Below are 17,956 nucleotides of genomic sequence, written 5' to 3'. Positions count from 1 at the left end.
TCCAGCATGCGCCCTTCTGTGCCTTGAGAGCTGTGGGCTCAGCCCCAGGGCCACCCTCCTCGGTGGCATGGGGAACCAACCTTCCCCTTTGACACTCCCTTCCTTGCTCCTCCCCTGGCCCTGTGTCCTTAATGTCCTCCACATGGGCAGCCGTGCAGTCCCAGCTGTGCAGCCGTGCAGTCCCAGCCTCTCTGAATGGGCCACACGGAGTAGGGGTGGGGCAGAACACTGATAACCTTGGGTGAAACAAATACTGGGCAGACGAATCTTCCAGACTACTAAGATGGAGCCTCGCTTTGCAGATTTTCTGTGAATTGTTTTATCGAAAGGAACTCTTCTCTCTCTCCATCCCCCTCTAGTCTCATTATGAAAGCCACATTTTTTATCCTAGCCCTAGTCTGTGTGGCAAGCTCCAGGAATGAGGGCAAGGATGTGTCTGGGTGTGTGTCCCTCTGTCTGGCCATTTCTGAGACAATTTTATAGAACCACAAGGGCTCCTTGGAGCGCAGTTTGAGGGCCACTGCACAAGAAGCAACCATCACTCCTAATCCTTGGGTCCTAAGAACTGTCCTCAGAGAAGAGTATTCTTCTCCACCTGGATTAGAATCCTAGGAAGTCTTTGGACTAGAGAGGACCTTTGGAGACCCACACTCTTTCTCACCTGATACTTTGAGGGAGGCCTGCATCCATCTAGATTCCACCAGTTGGGAGAAAGTTCCCTTGGAGAACAGTTCATAACTCCTAGTACCACACAGCTATCCTCAGGTGGCACAGTTCTCTCTCTAATGATGGAGCATTAGGCACTTTGGGCTCATGGATGAAGGAAACTTTCAGTATCTGAGAATTTCCCTCCATACAGGTGATTGCTCACATAGACCCAGCAGTCCAGCTGGCTGAGAGACCAGTGCTGTGCCACCAAGGGAGGTCCCACATCATCGTGACTGTGGATAAACTATTACTTCTCTTCTCATCTTCAGTGAGTGGGACAGTACCATATTTAAAGCTGTTATAGACTGTATAATTCTTTCCAAATATTTGCTGTGCTACTTGGCAATAGATTAAACCTCCTGGTTACATGGATGTTCGGCTGAGCCACCGATTTGCTTTAGCCAATGAAATGTGAGAAGTGATCATGTCACCTCAAGATAACACTCTAAAAGCCTATGGGAGGTTCTACCACCATCTCTTTCTTTCCTCTCTTCTGACCAAGGGCAATATCCGGGAAGGGCGATATCCCAGATTGGGCTGCTTTTTCATCTTGGGTCTCAGAATAATGAAGATGTGAAGATGCAGCAGACCCAAGACAGACCTATAATGGGTATGGAGCATGAGAAAGAAATACACCTTTCGGACTTCCCTGGTGGTGCAGTGGTTAAAAATCTGCCTGCCAGTGCAGGGGACACGGGTTCGAGCCCCGGTCGGGGAAGATCCCACAGGTCGTGGAGCAACTAAGACCATGTGCCACAACTACTGAGCCTGTGCTCTAGAGCCCGCAAGCCACAACTTCTGAGCCCGCGTGCCACAACTACAAAAGCCTGCACACCTATAGCCCATGCTCCACAATAAGAGAAGCCACTGCAATGCGAAGCCTGCGTACCGCAACAAAGAGTAACCCCTGCTCACCGTATCTAGAGAAAGCCCACATGCAGCAACAGAGACCCAATGCAGCCATAAATAAATAAATAAATAAATAAATAAAGCTTACAGAAAAAAGAATACACCTTTCTGTTACAAGCCTCAATCTAGTTGAGCTGTTTCTTATGGGTTAGGAGCCAGACAGACCTTGCCTTGAATTTCAGCTGTTTAATCTTAGACAAATTACTTAACCTCTCTAAGCCTCAATTTTATCATCCACGAAATGGGGATGATAATGGCACTTATCTCACTGGGTTGTTGTGAGCAGTAAATATGAAAATGAAAGTTCCTTAGCACAGTACCTGGTACTTAGAAAACAACAAATGTTACCTATTGTTATTATTATAATAAACTAGATTTAGGGCACAGAAATAAAATGATGGGTGTATATGAAAGAGATGAACAATTATAAAGCAGGACAACTGATCGTAAGCCTTCTAACACTTAACTTTTAAAAACAATACTCAATACTTATGGCCCTATGTTAGGAAGCATAATGGCCCCCAAATTCTAATCCTCAGAACCTGTCAATATGTTAGCGAACATGGCATAAGGGACTTTGCAAATACGATTAAGTTAAGGAGTTTGATATGGGAATTTATCCTGGGTAAGTCAGGTAGGGCTGTTGTAATCAGGAGGGGCCTTATAAGTGAAAGAGGGAGGCTGGCGGGCTGGAGATGTGAGGACAGAGGCAGAGGTAGGAGTGATACAACTGCTGTCTGGAAGAGCCATGGAACACAGACAGCCTCTAGAAGATGGAGAAACATCGGAATGGATTCTCCTCTAGAACCTCTGTCAGGAACACAATCATGCCAACACCTGGATTTCAGTCCTGTTGTGGCCATTTTGAATTTTTGACCTCCAGCACTGGAAAATAATTCATGTTGCATTAAGCCACTAAATTTGTGGTAATTTGTTACAGAAGCAATAGGAAATGAATTCAGGCCTCTTTCTCTTATTTCAGCATTGCTGCTTCTTGCCAGCAGGTACCCTCATTTATCTGAGTTCAAAATCATAAAGGTCTGGGTAGGATTTCTTTAGACCCTAACACATGTTGAGTCCTAAGTGAGCTACTGCCTGTGGCCGCCCTTTCCTGCTAACTCCCTCCCCCATCCCACAAGATCCCATTCTATCCCATCCCATGTACACAATCTCAAAATCATAAAGGGAATTTTCTATTTTAATCTTTAAATGACATGTTTCTTTGTTAACTGTGTGCAGTTTTAGGGGGGTGGTTTGGAATATTTTCCAGTCGTGACTGAATGATAAAATTTAGGCCAGAAGGCCAGGCCCTTAGATACACCTGACTTATGCCAGCATGATTCTTAACATGACTTTTTCCAGAGTTTTGTTCTAGGAAATAAATTCTTTCATTGTCAAGAGAATGTCATATAAACTCTCTTGATGATGAAAGAAATCATTTACTAGAGTAACACATGAGGCATATGGTAGAAATTTTATTTAACATCATTGGTTGCTGAAATCCTGTTTGATTATAAACTGGGAGAATTGATTGTGGTTGTTGGCCTCTTTTTAGGTACTTTTGTTTTACTTTTTAATTGGTTTGAGTGATGGAAGACAAGAGGAATATTTGTCATCTCCTTCCCAGAGGCACTTTCGTCTTGTTTCAGTAGTGGGTGGGCCGCCCAGGTACTTAAGGGGTCTCTCTTATGCTTGGAAACCTTCTGCAAGAAGTCTGTTGGTGCACAATGTCATTTCCAGGACTAACCCTGCTGCGGTGGTTCTTGCTTCCTCCACTGCTCCTGCTTGGGGGTTGGGGGCTGGAGTTAAGAGAACACATCACGTAGGGAAGCATAAATCTCCTGGCCAATAGGTCATATGTTTAGCCTATGTTTAGTAAATACGTTTAGTAAATTTTCTCTTTCTGTTCTAAATAAAATAATAATTCTGTGTTCAAACTGCTACTTGTTTTGCTTCCCATTGGCTCCCGATTCACAGATTCCATGTTGAGAATGGCTGACTTTCCAGAAATCTCAGCTACGACATGCTGTTTAGCTTGTTATTTTCTCTTATAAAAAGAGGGTTGCAGTGTGGGAGCGGTTCCCTCTATAAATCCTGATGCCAGAAAATAGACCTTTTATCTTTCCTTATACTTGGCCTTGCATTTCTAAGTCCTCCCCCGCCTCTATCATTTTAGAGCTCATAGCTGTGAGAATCCCCCAGTCTCCTAACTCTTCCTCTCTGACACTCGGTCCTAGAGTAGGAGAGTCTACCTACTCTCCAGTGACCAGCAGCTCTCTCTCAGAGTGTGTGTAAAATCTTAGTCTACACTGTATACTCACTCTTCTTGAGTTAGAGTTTTACTATCACATTAGATTTTTACTATCACGTTTCAGTCTGGATTCTGCAGGGGGAAACTTACTGGCATACAATTCACTTTTAGGCAATATTTTTTCTAAATGTGGCTGTACTCCTTTTTAGCTAGATATCATATGAATTCGTACTGAATCATACCCAAGAGCAGATGGAGTTGGCTTTTTCTGAGGAAGACAAAGAGTTAGGTTTTCTTGTCTTAGTTATGAAGGATGCCAGCTTGAGCAGTGACCTGGCTGGTGTCCTAATTGTCTTAATGTGGGAATCAGAGGGGCCATATGGCCTACCTGATCAATTATACGGGTATTGATTAAGAAGGGGAGGAAAAAAACAACAGAGAGGCAGCGTTAGTCACTCAAATCTACCACTTGTGTCAGAATTGCATTAGTTGCTCAGTAGAGCTGTCCAGATGTGGCTGCTGGGTGCAGAGAGCAGTATGGATGTGTCTATGAGTTGATCTTGCAAAGCCTTCATATTGTAGCGAGATGAAAATAGTTTTGGAGTCTAAGTTACACATGTTAAGAAATCAGAGGTAGCACAGAGTCTTAATGTATGAAAAAATAAAACCAATTAAAAATAATGATCATCATCTTTGCAGTTTAAAATGAAAAAGGATAAAAATCTTGACAAAAATATAATCCCTTACTTGGGCTCACCTTGAGTAAAGCTGTCTCCCAGTTGCCATCAGTTCCTCACTTGCCGTAACAACGTAAGGTGGAGTCCAGCTTGATCATATTAACTTTCTTTACGTTCATAGGCTCTTCTTGAGGGACAACCACAAAAACTGCTCTTCTTTGGAGGAATTCAAATAATTTCCAGACATTCCTTCATGATTTCACTTAAAAACTGAGTTTTTTAAAAAACTGAGTTGTTTTTTTTTTTTTAAAAAAAAAACAAGGATGTAGAACAGGCGTAGCAAATTAGAGCCTACAAGCAGAATTGTCTTGTTTGGCTCTCACAGGACTTTTAAAGTGAGAAATTTCACATAAAAATAGATTTCTCCATGGCTACAATCAGCTGAAGTGGAGTGGCAGTTGTCAGCCTGAGATGGGGCATAACTCCCTCTTCAACTCCCTAAAGGCTTGTACTGGGCCTGCTTCACTCACCTATACCACGTGCCTGGTCCTGTACCTGAACCCTGACCCCAACCGACACCTCTGACAGTGTGGAGACACTGAGGTACAGAGCCACTCAGAGGGAAACATGGCTTAATTTCACAGGGACTCGGCTTAGTCTGCGTGTGGATGGGGGAGGGCCTGGAGCAGGAAAATAGTTTTTTTTTTTTTGGAAAATAGTTTTTAAAGCAGCTGGAGTGGTTTCTCTAAACACATCAGTGTACGGGGGAAGGAAAGAAAAGAAAGTGAGGGGAGACAGAAAAAAAGATGAAGGAATGGGAGAGGAGGGCATGGCTCTCAGGAAAGGTCTGGACCCATTTGGTAGCAAGGAGCAGAATGAAATTCACCAGCCCGCTCTTCATGTGATGCCTACCAGGCCGTATCCAGTGGCTCTAGGCCGTATCCAGGCACACCATCAGCCAAGGAGGCCATACTGCAGAGGCTGACTTCAAGACACACACCCAGCTTTCTCCTCAAAATTCTACAAACTGTCTCCTTGGATTAAGCCTTCTAGCTCTGGACCTGAACCGCCATGGAACTCCATTTACAACATGGCTCTTTGTCTGGCTGCTCACCAGCCTATAAGGCGGTGCTACAGGTACCACGGTGCTGGACTCAGTGTCAGGATATTACTGGGACTTTGAAGCCTGATATTCCTCTCTGGATTCAGCATTGAGAATCAATGCATTTTCTCTGAGAACCTGTTTTTTTTTGTTGTTTGTTTTTTAATATTACAAACGTTATGAACGTTACACCACATCTGATTTCTCTCTTTGCACTGGTAGATAAAAGGTCAGAATCAAATCTGTGCCCAGCTTCTAGCAAGTGTAGGAGACACAACGGATTGGGACACATTTGGGGACAGCTGACCCTTCATTATCTGCAGGTTCTGCATCTGTGGATTCAACCAACCTCAGATGGAAAGTATTAAAAAAAATTCCAGAAAGTTTCAAAAGCAAACTTGAATTTGTTGCACACCAGCAACTATTTACATAGCATTTACTTGTATTAGATATTATAAGTAATCTGGAGATGATTTAAAGTATATGGGAGGACATGCCTAGATTATATGCAAATACTACACCATTTTATGTATGGGACTGACCCAAGCTTCTTTGGATTTTCTTGTTCAGGGTGACATCATGAAACCAATCCCCCATGATACTGAGGGGTGACTGTATTTCACTGTTTTTTTTCTTAATTTTCGAGTTCTTTATTTTCTTTTACTCTTTTTCTTGACTATTAATTTTGAGTGCTTTTTAAAGTATCTTATTGCCGTCAGATATTACACAAACACAGACTGAATAACCAAAGCAGGCATTCTAGAAGACAAGGAGTATCTTCAGTTAAATTAGTCCAGGTAAAAGGAAATGGAACAACGAAACCTCATGCTTATGGGTGCTAGTTGGTTGCAACATATAACTGAACATTTTAACTGCAGAATGCTTGCCTATTAATTTAAAATTCAATGTAACATTCTTTGTTCATTTTCCCCATGTCTTTGATGAAAACTCCTAGCTTCATGAAAACTGATGGCTCGTTTGATAAGGGGAGGGGGGGTCTTCTCATCCCTATAGCTACCTGGCTGGTGTGTGAGATGTGCTGGGTGATATAAGAGGATTCACTTCCCCACCCCCACCCTAAGACCCCAACTCCCTGCAGGTACTGGTCATCCTCCATGAAGATCCTGGCCTTCCTCAATCTCAGGACCCTGTGTAACCCATGCGGGATCTTAGATTATATGAAATGAGGGTGATTCCAGTTTCTGTTTTCCATGTTGTCCTTTCTTAATGACTTTTTTTCCCTGGGATATCCCAAGTTTCATATCCTAGTCCTGTTGAGATCTTTTCTTCCCAATTAATCTTCCAAGTGAAAATCTACCAACTTTACTTCTTTCTGTAGAATATTTCTGTACTATTAATGCGTTGTTGGGAAAAAAAGAGAAGGCACAAGGATGTTAAGAGTGTGTGTGTACATGTTGGTGGGAATGTAAATTGGTGCAGCCACTATGGAGAAAAGTATGGAGATTCCTTAAAAAAGTAAAAATAGAGCTGCCCACTCCTGGACAGCTATCCGGCAAAGATGAAAACTTTAATTTGAAAAGATACATGCACCCCAATGTTCACAGCAGCACTATTTATAACAGTCAAGACATGGAAACAACCTAAATGTCCATCGACAGATTAATGGATAAGAAGATGTGATATATACATACAAGAGAATATTACTCAGCCATAAAAGAGAATGAAATAATGCCATTTGCAGCAACATGGACGGACCAAGAGATTATCATACTAAGTGAAGTAAGTCAGACAGAGGAAGACAAATAGCCTATGATATCACTTATATGTGGAATCTAAAAAAATGAAACAAATGAGCTTATTTACAAAACAGAATGGTTACCAAAGGGATAGTGGGAGGGGGAGATAAATTAGGAGTTTGGGATTAACAGATACACACCACTATATATAAAATAGAGAAACAACAAGGACCTATTGTATAGCACAGGGAACTATATTCAATATCTCATAATAACCTATAATAGAAAAGAATCTGAAAAAGAACATACATATATACAAACATCAACACTGTAAATCAACTATACTTCAATAAAAAAGTGTGTGTGTAAATACAGGAAAGGGAACAATAAAGATAATAAACTTATGGGTGTAATATGAACAAAACATCCCTGAGTGGCATGAAAAGAGATGGTAGGGAAGAGAGAGACCTTGCACCTACTGTTCTCTGCACTAGATGACATGTAGAGGCGTTGACTGAGGACAGCTTATTTTTGTTTTGGAAATTGATGAGGGCTGTGTGGAAATTGGGGGATGACTGTGGGGTAATTCAGAGAAGGCACTGTGCAGCTTACATAGAAGGCAAGATCGGCCTTTGTAAATCATAAAGCTCCTGATCTGGTTGGAGACAAAGACTTGCATATATAACCCAACCAGAGGTGGAATTCAAGTGTATGGTAAATTACTAAGTTACATATTAAAAGTAATAACTGCCATAAATGGGGTACACCCATGGTTCTAAGTTCAACACATAACCAGTCAATGGAAGACTTTCTTGGACAGCACTTACTTTTGCTTTAGGGTCCCCCCCTAAATTGTAGTGAAAATGTTCATATTTGGTGCTTGGAGTTTCATAAATTTTTTGATTTTTGCAATCATAACCATGTTTTATGAGGCTTCTTTTTAATACCCTCTGTTATTTTCTAAAATTATCAATGCCATTTATCTTCTAAAGAGTTTTGCAGTCACCCGTCCCTTAAGTTTCTTTGCCTTTGGTATTGCATGGCTTAAACCCATTAGATATTGGGTCTGGTCTAGGTAATGTTATTGTAATGGGTATGAATTTTCATAGTTGCAGCAATTTATAAAGTTCAGATGAACTTAAACATGGTAATTCAAGTAACTAGGTAACTTATCACTTAAAACACTTAAAATTCAAAGACCTTCCTTTGGCAATACTTATCCTTGTGATGGAACGAAGCCCTCTAAGAGGATTTCTTGTCTGAGTTCTAGTTTTCAAGTCGGGAACTAGTCCTCCCTACTCTCAGATTTCTGTCTTTCCAGGGAGGATGGACTCTACTAGCTCTCTAAGAGGTCTGACCCCTGGAGGGGTAACTGTGAGAATTCCTTTCTATAGATCCTGCACCAACAATGTACTCTCTAAAATTTCCCCAAGCTCTTCAACCCCAGCTCAGGAAAGGTTTTAGTCTCCTCTTTGTGTGGTGGAGATCTGGCTTGTATATCATCGCATGTTTTTCTTCCTTTGTGGTTTATATTATAAACTCTATGCTCTTAATGCTCCCAGGTTTGCTCTTGCAGAGCTAAAAATTTTTTTTCTCTTTCAATGCTATTGTATCTTCCCCTCTCAAGAACCTATTTTGAAATTCAAAGTGAAGAATCTGAGTTGCTAAATTCTGCTCTTGCTGGGTTCTTCAGTATTTTCCCTTCTCTAGAACAAAAGCCTTAGCCTAAAGGTCTAATTTTTATGGTGAAAATGTTGTAGGGTAAAAAGAAAATGCCAGGAAGGAAGAATACACCTGTCAATATTTAAAAATGTTTTACAGCTACTTATACGACATGAACTGAATAACTTAGGTGGTGCTGTAAAATTTTGGTCTTTGGCTGTGAGTGGGAACTGGGAAGAAGCTAGGCATATTATTCAAGATGTTAAATTCAAACAGTTTTTGAAATTTACCATTAAGAGGCAGATTTTTCTCTCCCTCCTTGGCTTTGAAAAATATTCCCTATGCCACTCCTTTTCTATGATCCTCCAAATCTGGGAGGGTTAGTTGGCAAAATGTCTTATAGGAAGCAATACTCACGGTTTGATCTAACAGACTCAAACTATCTCCTTGGGGGAAGAGAAAACCTTTGTGGCTAAAAAATGTCATCTGGGATCTTAAAGCCCTTCGGCAGGGAGACGGTGGGGAACATTGTTCTCTTGGCTGTGCAATAGGTTGGATGACTGGAATGTCTTTTCCCAGCCTGTTAATTTCTATGATTGGAGGAAATCAGACCTTAAAAGGAATGGAGGAAGTACAATTTTCAGAGAAGTGACGACTAGTTATTCTAATATTTTGAAAAGTGTTTTTATGAGCTTTTAATAAATATTTGCTAATGATCAACTATTTAAGAGAATCAATTAAATGCTTACATTACTGTGGATTTAATGCCTAATTTTTGGGAAAAGGCCAAATTGCTTCCAGATTTCTGAGTTCATGAGAGTAAATTTGTATTTCCTTCATAATAGTCATAGAATGCTCATGACAAATGCAGTGCAAACGAAGATGCTTTATTCTCAACCTGGACTGTTGAAATGAAACTCACTTCTGTTTAGTATCATCATGCCACATATACACCCCATAGAAAATGATTCATGACTAATTGATATATATAGGTATTAGTTTATCTATATATGAACGTGTATGTACACGTATGTGTATGTATAATTATATTACCCATGGCATGGTTGTAGGGATTCAGTGAATTAGAACATGGTACTGTATAAAGTACAAAATAAATGTGAACTTTGGTTATAATTACTAGTATGTGCAAGGGCCACGCTAGGTGCTTTGAGGGATAAAAGAAAGAGACACAGTCTCTACCCTTATACAGTCTACTATCTAACTGGGAACCCAAGATATAGTCTCATATAAATTAAATATCAATACCTCGGAAGAAAACCAACAGTTCAGTTCAGTAGCACAGGCCAGCTTCTCAAGGAGAAGAGGAGTATCTTTATATAAGGTGTTAGTCTCACATTTGCTTCCCTTTACCTGCTGCTTGTCTCTCTGACATGATGAAAACAGGCTCAAGCAGGTTGTACGCTAAACACTGTTTGCAGCGGCCAGCCTACGTTAATCCTGCAGTGGTTTAGCCATGGCTGAGCGCTACATGACGCAGACGCTGATGCTGGATTAAGGCTCTGGACAACAGAGCTTGGTCCAGCTGTTAGTGCTCTGAGAAGTGGGCCAATCTATCAATTTCTGCAGTTTACAGAGGGATAGTGGCTGCTTCAGCTAATTTTTTTCCCCCTGAGATTACAGAGAATTCCAGACTGTGGTTATCTGGCTTAAGAGGTAATTCTGTACAAGGACTGGCACAAAAACTGCATTTCTGATTGCTAAATGAATATATTATAGTTAACAGCTCCTCCGTAAGATCAAGGACAGGGCTGCTTACTGTGGTCTGGAGTGATCATGGAAGACCTTGGGAAGAAGTGATGATGAAAGGGCCCTCAACAAGAGTTTAAGGTAACCCTTGGCTTAATCCCTTTTAAGTCAAATATGAATTCCCCTAATTTAATTTTTAAATGTGTCACTCTAGATTTTTTACCTAAGATTGTCCCTGAATGGTGCCCATATCAAAAGATGATTTTTTAGCTAAATTATGAGTTTGATAGGTTTCCATGCATTGATTTGAGTATACAACCTTTGTCTATAAAATTGCTTCTGTGGGGAAAAGAGGGGTATTCTGATTTCAGAATCAGAATCAATTTATAAACTCATTTCTAAAAAATTCTCCTTTGATTGGTTATTTCACTTATTGAGTGCTTTTCATGTATCAGACACTGTTGTAGTCACAAGTGAACAAAACAAAGATCCCTGCCCTCATGGAGCTGACACTCTAGTGAGGAGCGACAGTTAAATAATACACATAATAAATAATTGGTAGCGTGTTAGAAGGTGACAAGTGCTAAGGAATAAAAAAAGTTAGTGCAGAGTTAGAAGGATGGAGCTGGGTGGCAATTTTAAATAGGATGGTCATTGAGAAGGTTACATTTGAGCAAAGTGCGAAGGGAGCCAGCCAAGGTGGTAAACCATATCTAGGGGAAGAGCATTTAAGGCAGAAGGAAGAGCCAGTGCAAAGACCCTGAGGCAGGAGCCTACCTAGAATTTTGAAGAACAGTAAGTAGGCCAGTGTAGTTGGAAGGGGGTGGGAGAGACAAGAGGATGAGGTCAGAGAGGTAAGTTGGGTAGTGGCAGGGAGGGAACTTGGCAGATCACGGAGAGCCTTGCAAGCTACTGTAGAATCTTTGGGAAAGTTAGAGTCATTTGTATCAGGCTGGTTTAAAGTAAGGCTCAACTGTATCAAACAATTCCTCTTTTTCCTTGTCTCCTATACTTCAATTTTAATGCGGATACAAACCAACTGAGATCTTGTTAAAAGTCAAATTCTGATTTAGCTGGTCTGGGGTAGGGCCTGAAATTCTGCATTTTTAACGAGCTTCCAGGTGATGCCAGGCTGCCGGGCCACAACCACAAGAGAGTACAAGAGAGTAATGAGTGTAAGAGGTATTGAGAACCCAGAGACGCTGGGGCTTACCTCTCCATTAGCTGGTTGCAAGGGCCTTCTTGTTCCCTTTGAACTTAAAGAGACAACCTGAAAACTTTCATACTGGTCATAACCTTGTCACTGGCTTCACTATTTCATGGTCCTTTCACCTAGCTAGTAAAAGCATGGTCCAGGGCTCTCTTGTGAACACGAAATAGGTTGTCTGGCTGTTTCTTTGCAGTCTCTAAGAAGTTTCTAGGGCCTCCTCACTGCCACTATGGAGGGTCTGCTTCTGAACTTTAACCTGGGAAGCCCTGCTCCACTCCTTGAATGATAATTAAATAATTCTCTGACCACATTCCCATCTGACTCCAGTTATAGAAATTCTGACTTGTATCCTTCACTCCTGGCCCTATACCTTGAGTGATAGCCCAGCTCTGTAAATTAGGCCTGAGGCAGCTAGAGGACTCAGGTCATGGTCCCAGGATGAAGAGGTGCTCGGCTGATGCTGGTTTAACAGGCAAGGCTGGCCTTCTTAAGCGCTAACGCAGTAATTTACAGCTGAGCAGGTCTGGAAGGATTAGACACCTGTGAATATAAAATAAAGGTTATGAGTCTGAATTGGGTTAGAATTGAGCTTCCATGCCTTATTGCGTTACCTCAGGAATGTTCCTCGGCATCTCTGAGCCACAGTTTTCTCATCTGGAAAATGAGAATGATAACAATACCTCCTTAACATATTGAGAAAATGCATATAAAGCACATAGTAAAGTGCCTGACACATAATGATACTCATAAAATAGCAGTTGCTATTTTTTTTTTTTTTTTAAGTAGTTAGTACTAACATCCCACCACGTATCACATTGCTTTGTGGCCTGGCATTACGGTACCTACCTTTAAAGTCCCTGGAGTTAAGGTACCTGGGCAAATCCCTCAGCAAAGGCTTTCAAAGATGAGACATAGAGACCAGGAGCAGTTTCATCGTGATAGATGTCACAGAAGATAACTGAAGGAACTTTAGATATTTAGCTTAGAAAGTATATGGTAGGGGAACTGACATGATGGCTGTCTTGAGGGTGTCTTGTATAAGAGGACCGCGAGGGCACAACTGAGACCAACGAGAAGAAACTAAGCGAAAGGACTGCCCTCTTGAACAGTGAGAGCGAGCTGGGGTGAGATGGGGGTGGGGGCGTCTGTGAGGGTCGGCTGGTGCGCAGCTGCGGCACTGGAGCCAATCACCGGGCGCATCCAGTCCTCGCGCTACGGTACCGTCGTGCAGTCGTGACGTAGACGGTTGCCATGGAGAGGGCCTCTCGGTAGGGACAGCGAGCTGGCGCCAGGGGCCGCAGGCCGGAGCGTGCGTTTGAAGTTGAGTCCGTTACCATCATGAGCGGCCGAAGTAGGGGTAAAAAGTCCAGCCGCGCCAAAAACCGTGGCAAAGGCCGCGCCAAAGGCCGAGTCCGCGCTACTCCTGACGACGCCTCACGCGACCCGGACCCTCCACAGTGCCAGAGGCTCGGGGAGGAGACCCAGGAGGCACAGGTGCAGGCTGGCGCGGGTTGGGGTGGCCTGGAAACCGCTGAAACCGCTGAGCCCGCGCCGCCCCGCCGGCCCGGGGAAGAGGGTGCCTGCCGGCTCCCCCTGGACTGTGGCCTCGCGCTCCGGGCCCGGGCTGAGGGGGATAGCAGGCAGGCCGCATACAGGCCCGGCCCGGGGATTGCCACAACCCTCTCGGAGCGCCTGCCGACAGACACTGTCTTCGTGGGAACCGCGGGGCCCATGGGAAGGCCGAAAAATGTCCCTCGCGTTGGAAATCGACGCTGCCCCGCTGGGAAGAAGGCCCCAGTTACCTGTAGCGCAGTGGGCAGGGCGTCTCCGGCCGTAGCTGTTGGGAAACCGAAGAAAGGGACCACTGGGGAGTCTGCCTCCGTTCCAGTGGTAGAGGAAGAGAAGGTGGAGAAGGATGCAGGGTCAGGGCCCCCGGCAACAGATGGCAGCATGGATACACTGGAGAACGTCCAGCTGAAGTTGGAGACCATGAACGCCCAGGCGGACAGGGCCTACCTGCGGCTCTCCCGCAAGTTTGGGCAGTTGCGACTGCACCACTTAGAGCGCAGGAACCTCCTCATCCAGAATATCCCGGGCTTCTGGGGGCAGGCTTTTCAGAACCACCCCCAGCTCTCATCCTTTCTGAACAACCAAGATAAAGAGGCACTCAGCTACTTGAACAGCTTGGAGGTGGAAGAGCTTGGCCTTGCCAGATTGGGCTACAAGATCAAGTTCTACTTTGGGCGCAACCCCTATTTCCAAAATAAGGTGCTCATCAAGGAATATGGGTGTGGTCCTTCCGGTCAGGTGGTGTCTCGTTCTACTCCAATCCAGTGGCTCCCAGGGCACGATCTTCAGTCCCTAAGCCAGGGGAACCCAGATGACACCCGGAGCTTCTTTGGGTGGTTTTCAAACCACAGCTCCATTGAGTCTGACAAGATTGTGGAGATAATCAACGAGGAGTTGTGGCCCAATCCCCTGCAGTACTACCTTATGAGTGAAGGGGCCCGAGCAGAGAAAGGAAAGGAGGGCAGGCCATGTCCAGCAAGGCAGCCAGTGGACACCCCAGAGCCTGGGGTAAACAATTCCAACTGATTCTGCACAAGTCTCCCTACTACCTCCTGCTGGACCCGTGCCCAGCTGACCACATGTGTTTGGCTGTCTGCCTTCTCTTCATGTTGACCTCTGTGCACTGTGTTCCCTTTGGACTTTAGTTACAAGAATATGGTGTTTATGATATGTTCTTTTGCCTCCCCATGGCATTCTTGCTTTTTTACGTTAGTGTCACATGTTACGTGATCTCACCCCTACTGTTTATATGTTAAACACACATGATTCAGATGTGTGCTGCCTTTATCTACGTTGCCTGGACCCTGTTCTTGGCTCTGGCCTTTCCCACCTGTCTTTAACGTGGACACTCATGAGTCATCCCACAAGAGGACCAGTGCATCCTTAAGCTCTGCTACTTCAGGGCCCGTGACTTGCTGGCTGGTTCATGTGACCATGCATGCCATCTATGGCAAGCTCTTCTGTTGCCACTGCAAAATGAAGCTTGTGCACATGGTATTGGCCGTCAGCCAAAACTGATTGTTCCGTGGCTCTGGGGTCACCAGCCAAGGTGCCATCTACAAGATCTCTGGCTTTGGCCAGGGGCCCATGCTGTCCTCCTGGACACAGATGAGGTTAAGGGTGAGAAGCAGTATGCCATGTGTTCTGTACCATCATGCATCTCTTCCTGCCTCTGGGCCCTTCTCCTGGTGAACCTTCGTCAGGGTCTGCACCATGACCCGTCACTATGAGGCCATTGAGTTTTGTCTAGGTTGCTATCGGCCCCAGTTGGCTTCCTGGTCAACAAGGACCTCAAGAACTGCTTGTGGACCCAGGCCCCCTGCCGGTGTTTGAGACACACACCTACCCTCCCCAGCCTTCCAGCAACCCTCCTGGCTGCCGGACTGATGGGCGGGCTGGTATGTATGGACATGTGTTCACTGCCATCAAGCTGTGGCTCCAGGTGAGGGTGGGGACTGGACTCACCTATAATCTAGGTATCTTGATTATCAACTCCCCTCATCCCTTCCTCACACATGACCAGAGTGCTATAGTGGGGTTGCTGGGGAAGAGGTATTTCTGATCTGTGGGCCTGTGGCTACTTCATCTCACACACCTCCACGCCTCCTTCCTCACTCTTCCTTCCCTCCCTCTCTCCCTTCCCTCTCTCCCTGTCCTGTCTACCACTCCTCCCTCCCTTCCTTTTTTTTTTTTTTTTTTGTTTCAGTAGTACCGCATCTCAGAAAGAGAAAACAAAACAATTCTAAAACCAGGGTTTTCTACATACAGGTAGCGAGATAGCTGGGGACTTGCTGTACACACGCACACACTGGGCTGGAAGAGGGTAGAGGAAGCCAGAAGGCCAAGTGGGTCTGGGTTCAGACCCTGCTCCCGACTCCTGGGTTCACGCTATAATTCTGATGTTGAAAACTCTTTTCATGGCTGTGTATCTGCTAGAATGATAACCCCCCAGGCAGCAGTGTTGTGAACCAGGGTTACTCCTGTTCCGACCTTTTCCTCTGTCCCTTAAGACCCAGTTGCCTCCTGCTCTTTCTTCCTCTGTGGTAGCCTCTCGCCCTCTGGAACCTCATTCCCCAGCTTTCCCACCCTTAGCAGTCCTTTGCTCTCTTGGCTTCTACCCTCAAATACCCGTAGAAGTAGGCTTTGGTTTATAGGGTGGGGGATCCCAAGGCTGTCTCCTGGGGCATGGGGATGGGGGTGGGCAGAACCTGTTCTGAATCTCCAAGGTTCATTTCCTGTGGGTGTAAAAGCTGATCTGGGCCCTCCCTGCCCAGGCTCACCTGTGCCCTCTTTCCCCCTTATCCCTGAGGGTGGGAAAGTAGGACTGTGTCTACACTTGCCCTCCATCCACCAGCGTCCCTTTCCTTATGGAAGACCTTGTTCTGAGTTCCCCAGGGGCTAGGGAGGTCTTGACTCAGAGCTGTCGAGAGGGTGTTTTGGGCAGGGGAGTTGGGGCAAAAACACAGAGTGGGAATGAGTCTGGTGTGGAGCGGGCCTGGAAGAGCAGATAGAAATGGCTTGAGGAGCCTCAGGGAGAACACGCCTGCCTCTCAGTGTTGGAGTGGATGGGGAGGGACCTTCCCCAGGGTGGGGATGGGAGAATTAAAGGGCTGTGGGCAAATGCGATGCCTAGGTGAGGGTATGCCCAAAGCTTTGTCCCGTCTCTCTCTCATCATTAGTGGATTTTATAAATCATAGAAACAAACAAAAACAGAATAATGTTACTTTGGATGCTTTCTCTTTTGTTCTAGGTGTGGCCTTGTGTATGTGGAAGATTAATGTATATGCTGCTTATTTTGTCTCTAAGTAAATCTAACCACTTTCCTCATTTTTTGCTTAATGGGAAAATAGAACTGTACAGGTCTGCCTGCCTTTTTTTTTTTTTTTTTTTTTTTTGAGCTGCTTCTTCTTTGTTATGGACATTTTCAGACGTGCACAGAAGTGGAGAGGATGGTCTCTGGACCCCGTGTGCCCATCGCCTAGCTACATCAGTTATCAATTATGATCAACCTGGTTTCATCTGTGTCTCCCTCTCCCTGCCTGTATTGTTTATCAAAAGTCCAAGATCCTGTGCCATTTCAACCAGGACTGCTTTGGGAGATTGGGACTGTGTGTTGGTGGTGATAGTGGTGGGGTGCATTGTCATTATCACATCAGGTCTGTTTTTTGCTTTTCGTGTTAACTAATGAAGTTCCAGAGGTGGGCCTTAGATTGAAAGTCTTCGCAAGTAACAAGAAGTCGCACAAAGAGATGAAGGGGATGCTGCCTTTTCCCTGCATCCGCAAAAGGAGAGAGAGACCGTTCGCTGATAAAGACTGATCAGTCTTTGATAAGGTGCTTACTTGAGATCTTTCACCAGAGCATCAGTCTTTTTTCCTGTGTAAGATGGAGACTTGTGTGACTGTTAGAATTATCAGCTTGTCCTGGTCTCATAATACAACTCTGGGCTTGAAAGTATAATTTGGAAATTGTTGCTGTGTTCTGTGATAATAACCCCCCAACAGTAATCAGTAACTGGTCGTCTTACTTGGTAATTGACACCCTGGTAATACAATTATTTCTTTGTTCTGAAACAGTTTAAATAGTTGTAAGTTTGCATGCGTGATGGAAAAAATAAAAGCCTGTATCTCTGTTACATTTTTTTATCTTTGAAAAAGAATTGGAAGGTTAAGCAGAGGCTGGGTAGTTGAGGGGATGTATACTATGGCATACGTGAGTGATTCCTAAGCCTCAGGCCCATGTGTGACTAGCTACATTAACGATATATAAAATTCTGATTCCCAAGCCCATACCAGAGATTGCGATTCTGTGGTTCTGGGCAGGCAGTCTTGTTTTTAACAAGCTTTCCAGGTAATTCTAGTGGAAATCCAGTGTTTCTCAAATTTTAGAGTACCTCTGAATTTTGTGGGGAATCCTGTTAAAATATGAATTTTGATGCAGTAGTCCAGGGTGGAACCTGAGATT

At 44.2% G+C, this 17,956-nt stretch overlaps 1 protein-coding gene and 1 long non-coding RNA gene across 4 annotated transcripts; one reads left to right on the top strand and one right to left on the bottom strand.

The window, feature by feature from the left end:
- Positions 1-3,115: 3,115 nt before the first annotated feature.
- Positions 3,116-13,086, bottom strand: LOC116742615. Its single transcript, XR_004346520.1, has 3 exons — positions 12,770-13,086; positions 4,626-12,577; positions 3,116-3,416 (listed from the first exon to the last, which is right to left on the bottom strand). It is a non-coding gene; the product is annotated as an uncharacterized LOC116742615 (long non-coding RNA).
- A 6-nt stretch (positions 13,087-13,092) lies between these two features.
- On the top strand, positions 13,093-17,627 carry TSPYL5 (TSPY like 5). 3 transcript variants are annotated; one of them, XM_032610362.1, is made up of 2 exons: positions 13,093-15,390; positions 16,744-17,627. In XM_032610362.1, the coding sequence occupies exon 1, from the start codon at positions 13,262-13,264 to the stop codon at positions 14,516-14,518; it is 1,257 nt and encodes a 418-aa protein (XP_032466253.1). In that variant the 5' UTR covers positions 13,093-13,261; the 3' UTR covers positions 14,519-15,390; positions 16,744-17,627. The 3 variants fall into 3 exon arrangements, with proteins under 3 accessions (XP_032466253.1, XP_032466251.1, XP_032466252.1); XM_032610360.1 differs by having other exon boundaries at positions 13,093-15,434; XM_032610361.1 differs by having other exon boundaries at positions 13,093-15,468.
- The last annotated feature ends 329 nt before the right edge of the window (positions 17,628-17,956 follow it).

This window comes from Phocoena sinus, chromosome 17, assembly GCF_008692025.1.
Source record: "Phocoena sinus isolate mPhoSin1 chromosome 17, mPhoSin1.pri, whole genome shotgun sequence".
NCBI lineage: Eukaryota > Metazoa > Chordata > Mammalia > Artiodactyla > Phocoenidae > Phocoena > Phocoena sinus.
This window is presented reverse-complemented; position numbering and strand designations above follow the sequence as displayed.

What these genes read in the sequence shown, in the direction of transcription:
- TSPYL5 (XM_032610362.1), top strand. Translation starts at nt 13,262, where the DNA reads ATGAGCGGCCGAAGTAGGGGTAAAAAGTCCAGCCGCGCCAAAAACCGT.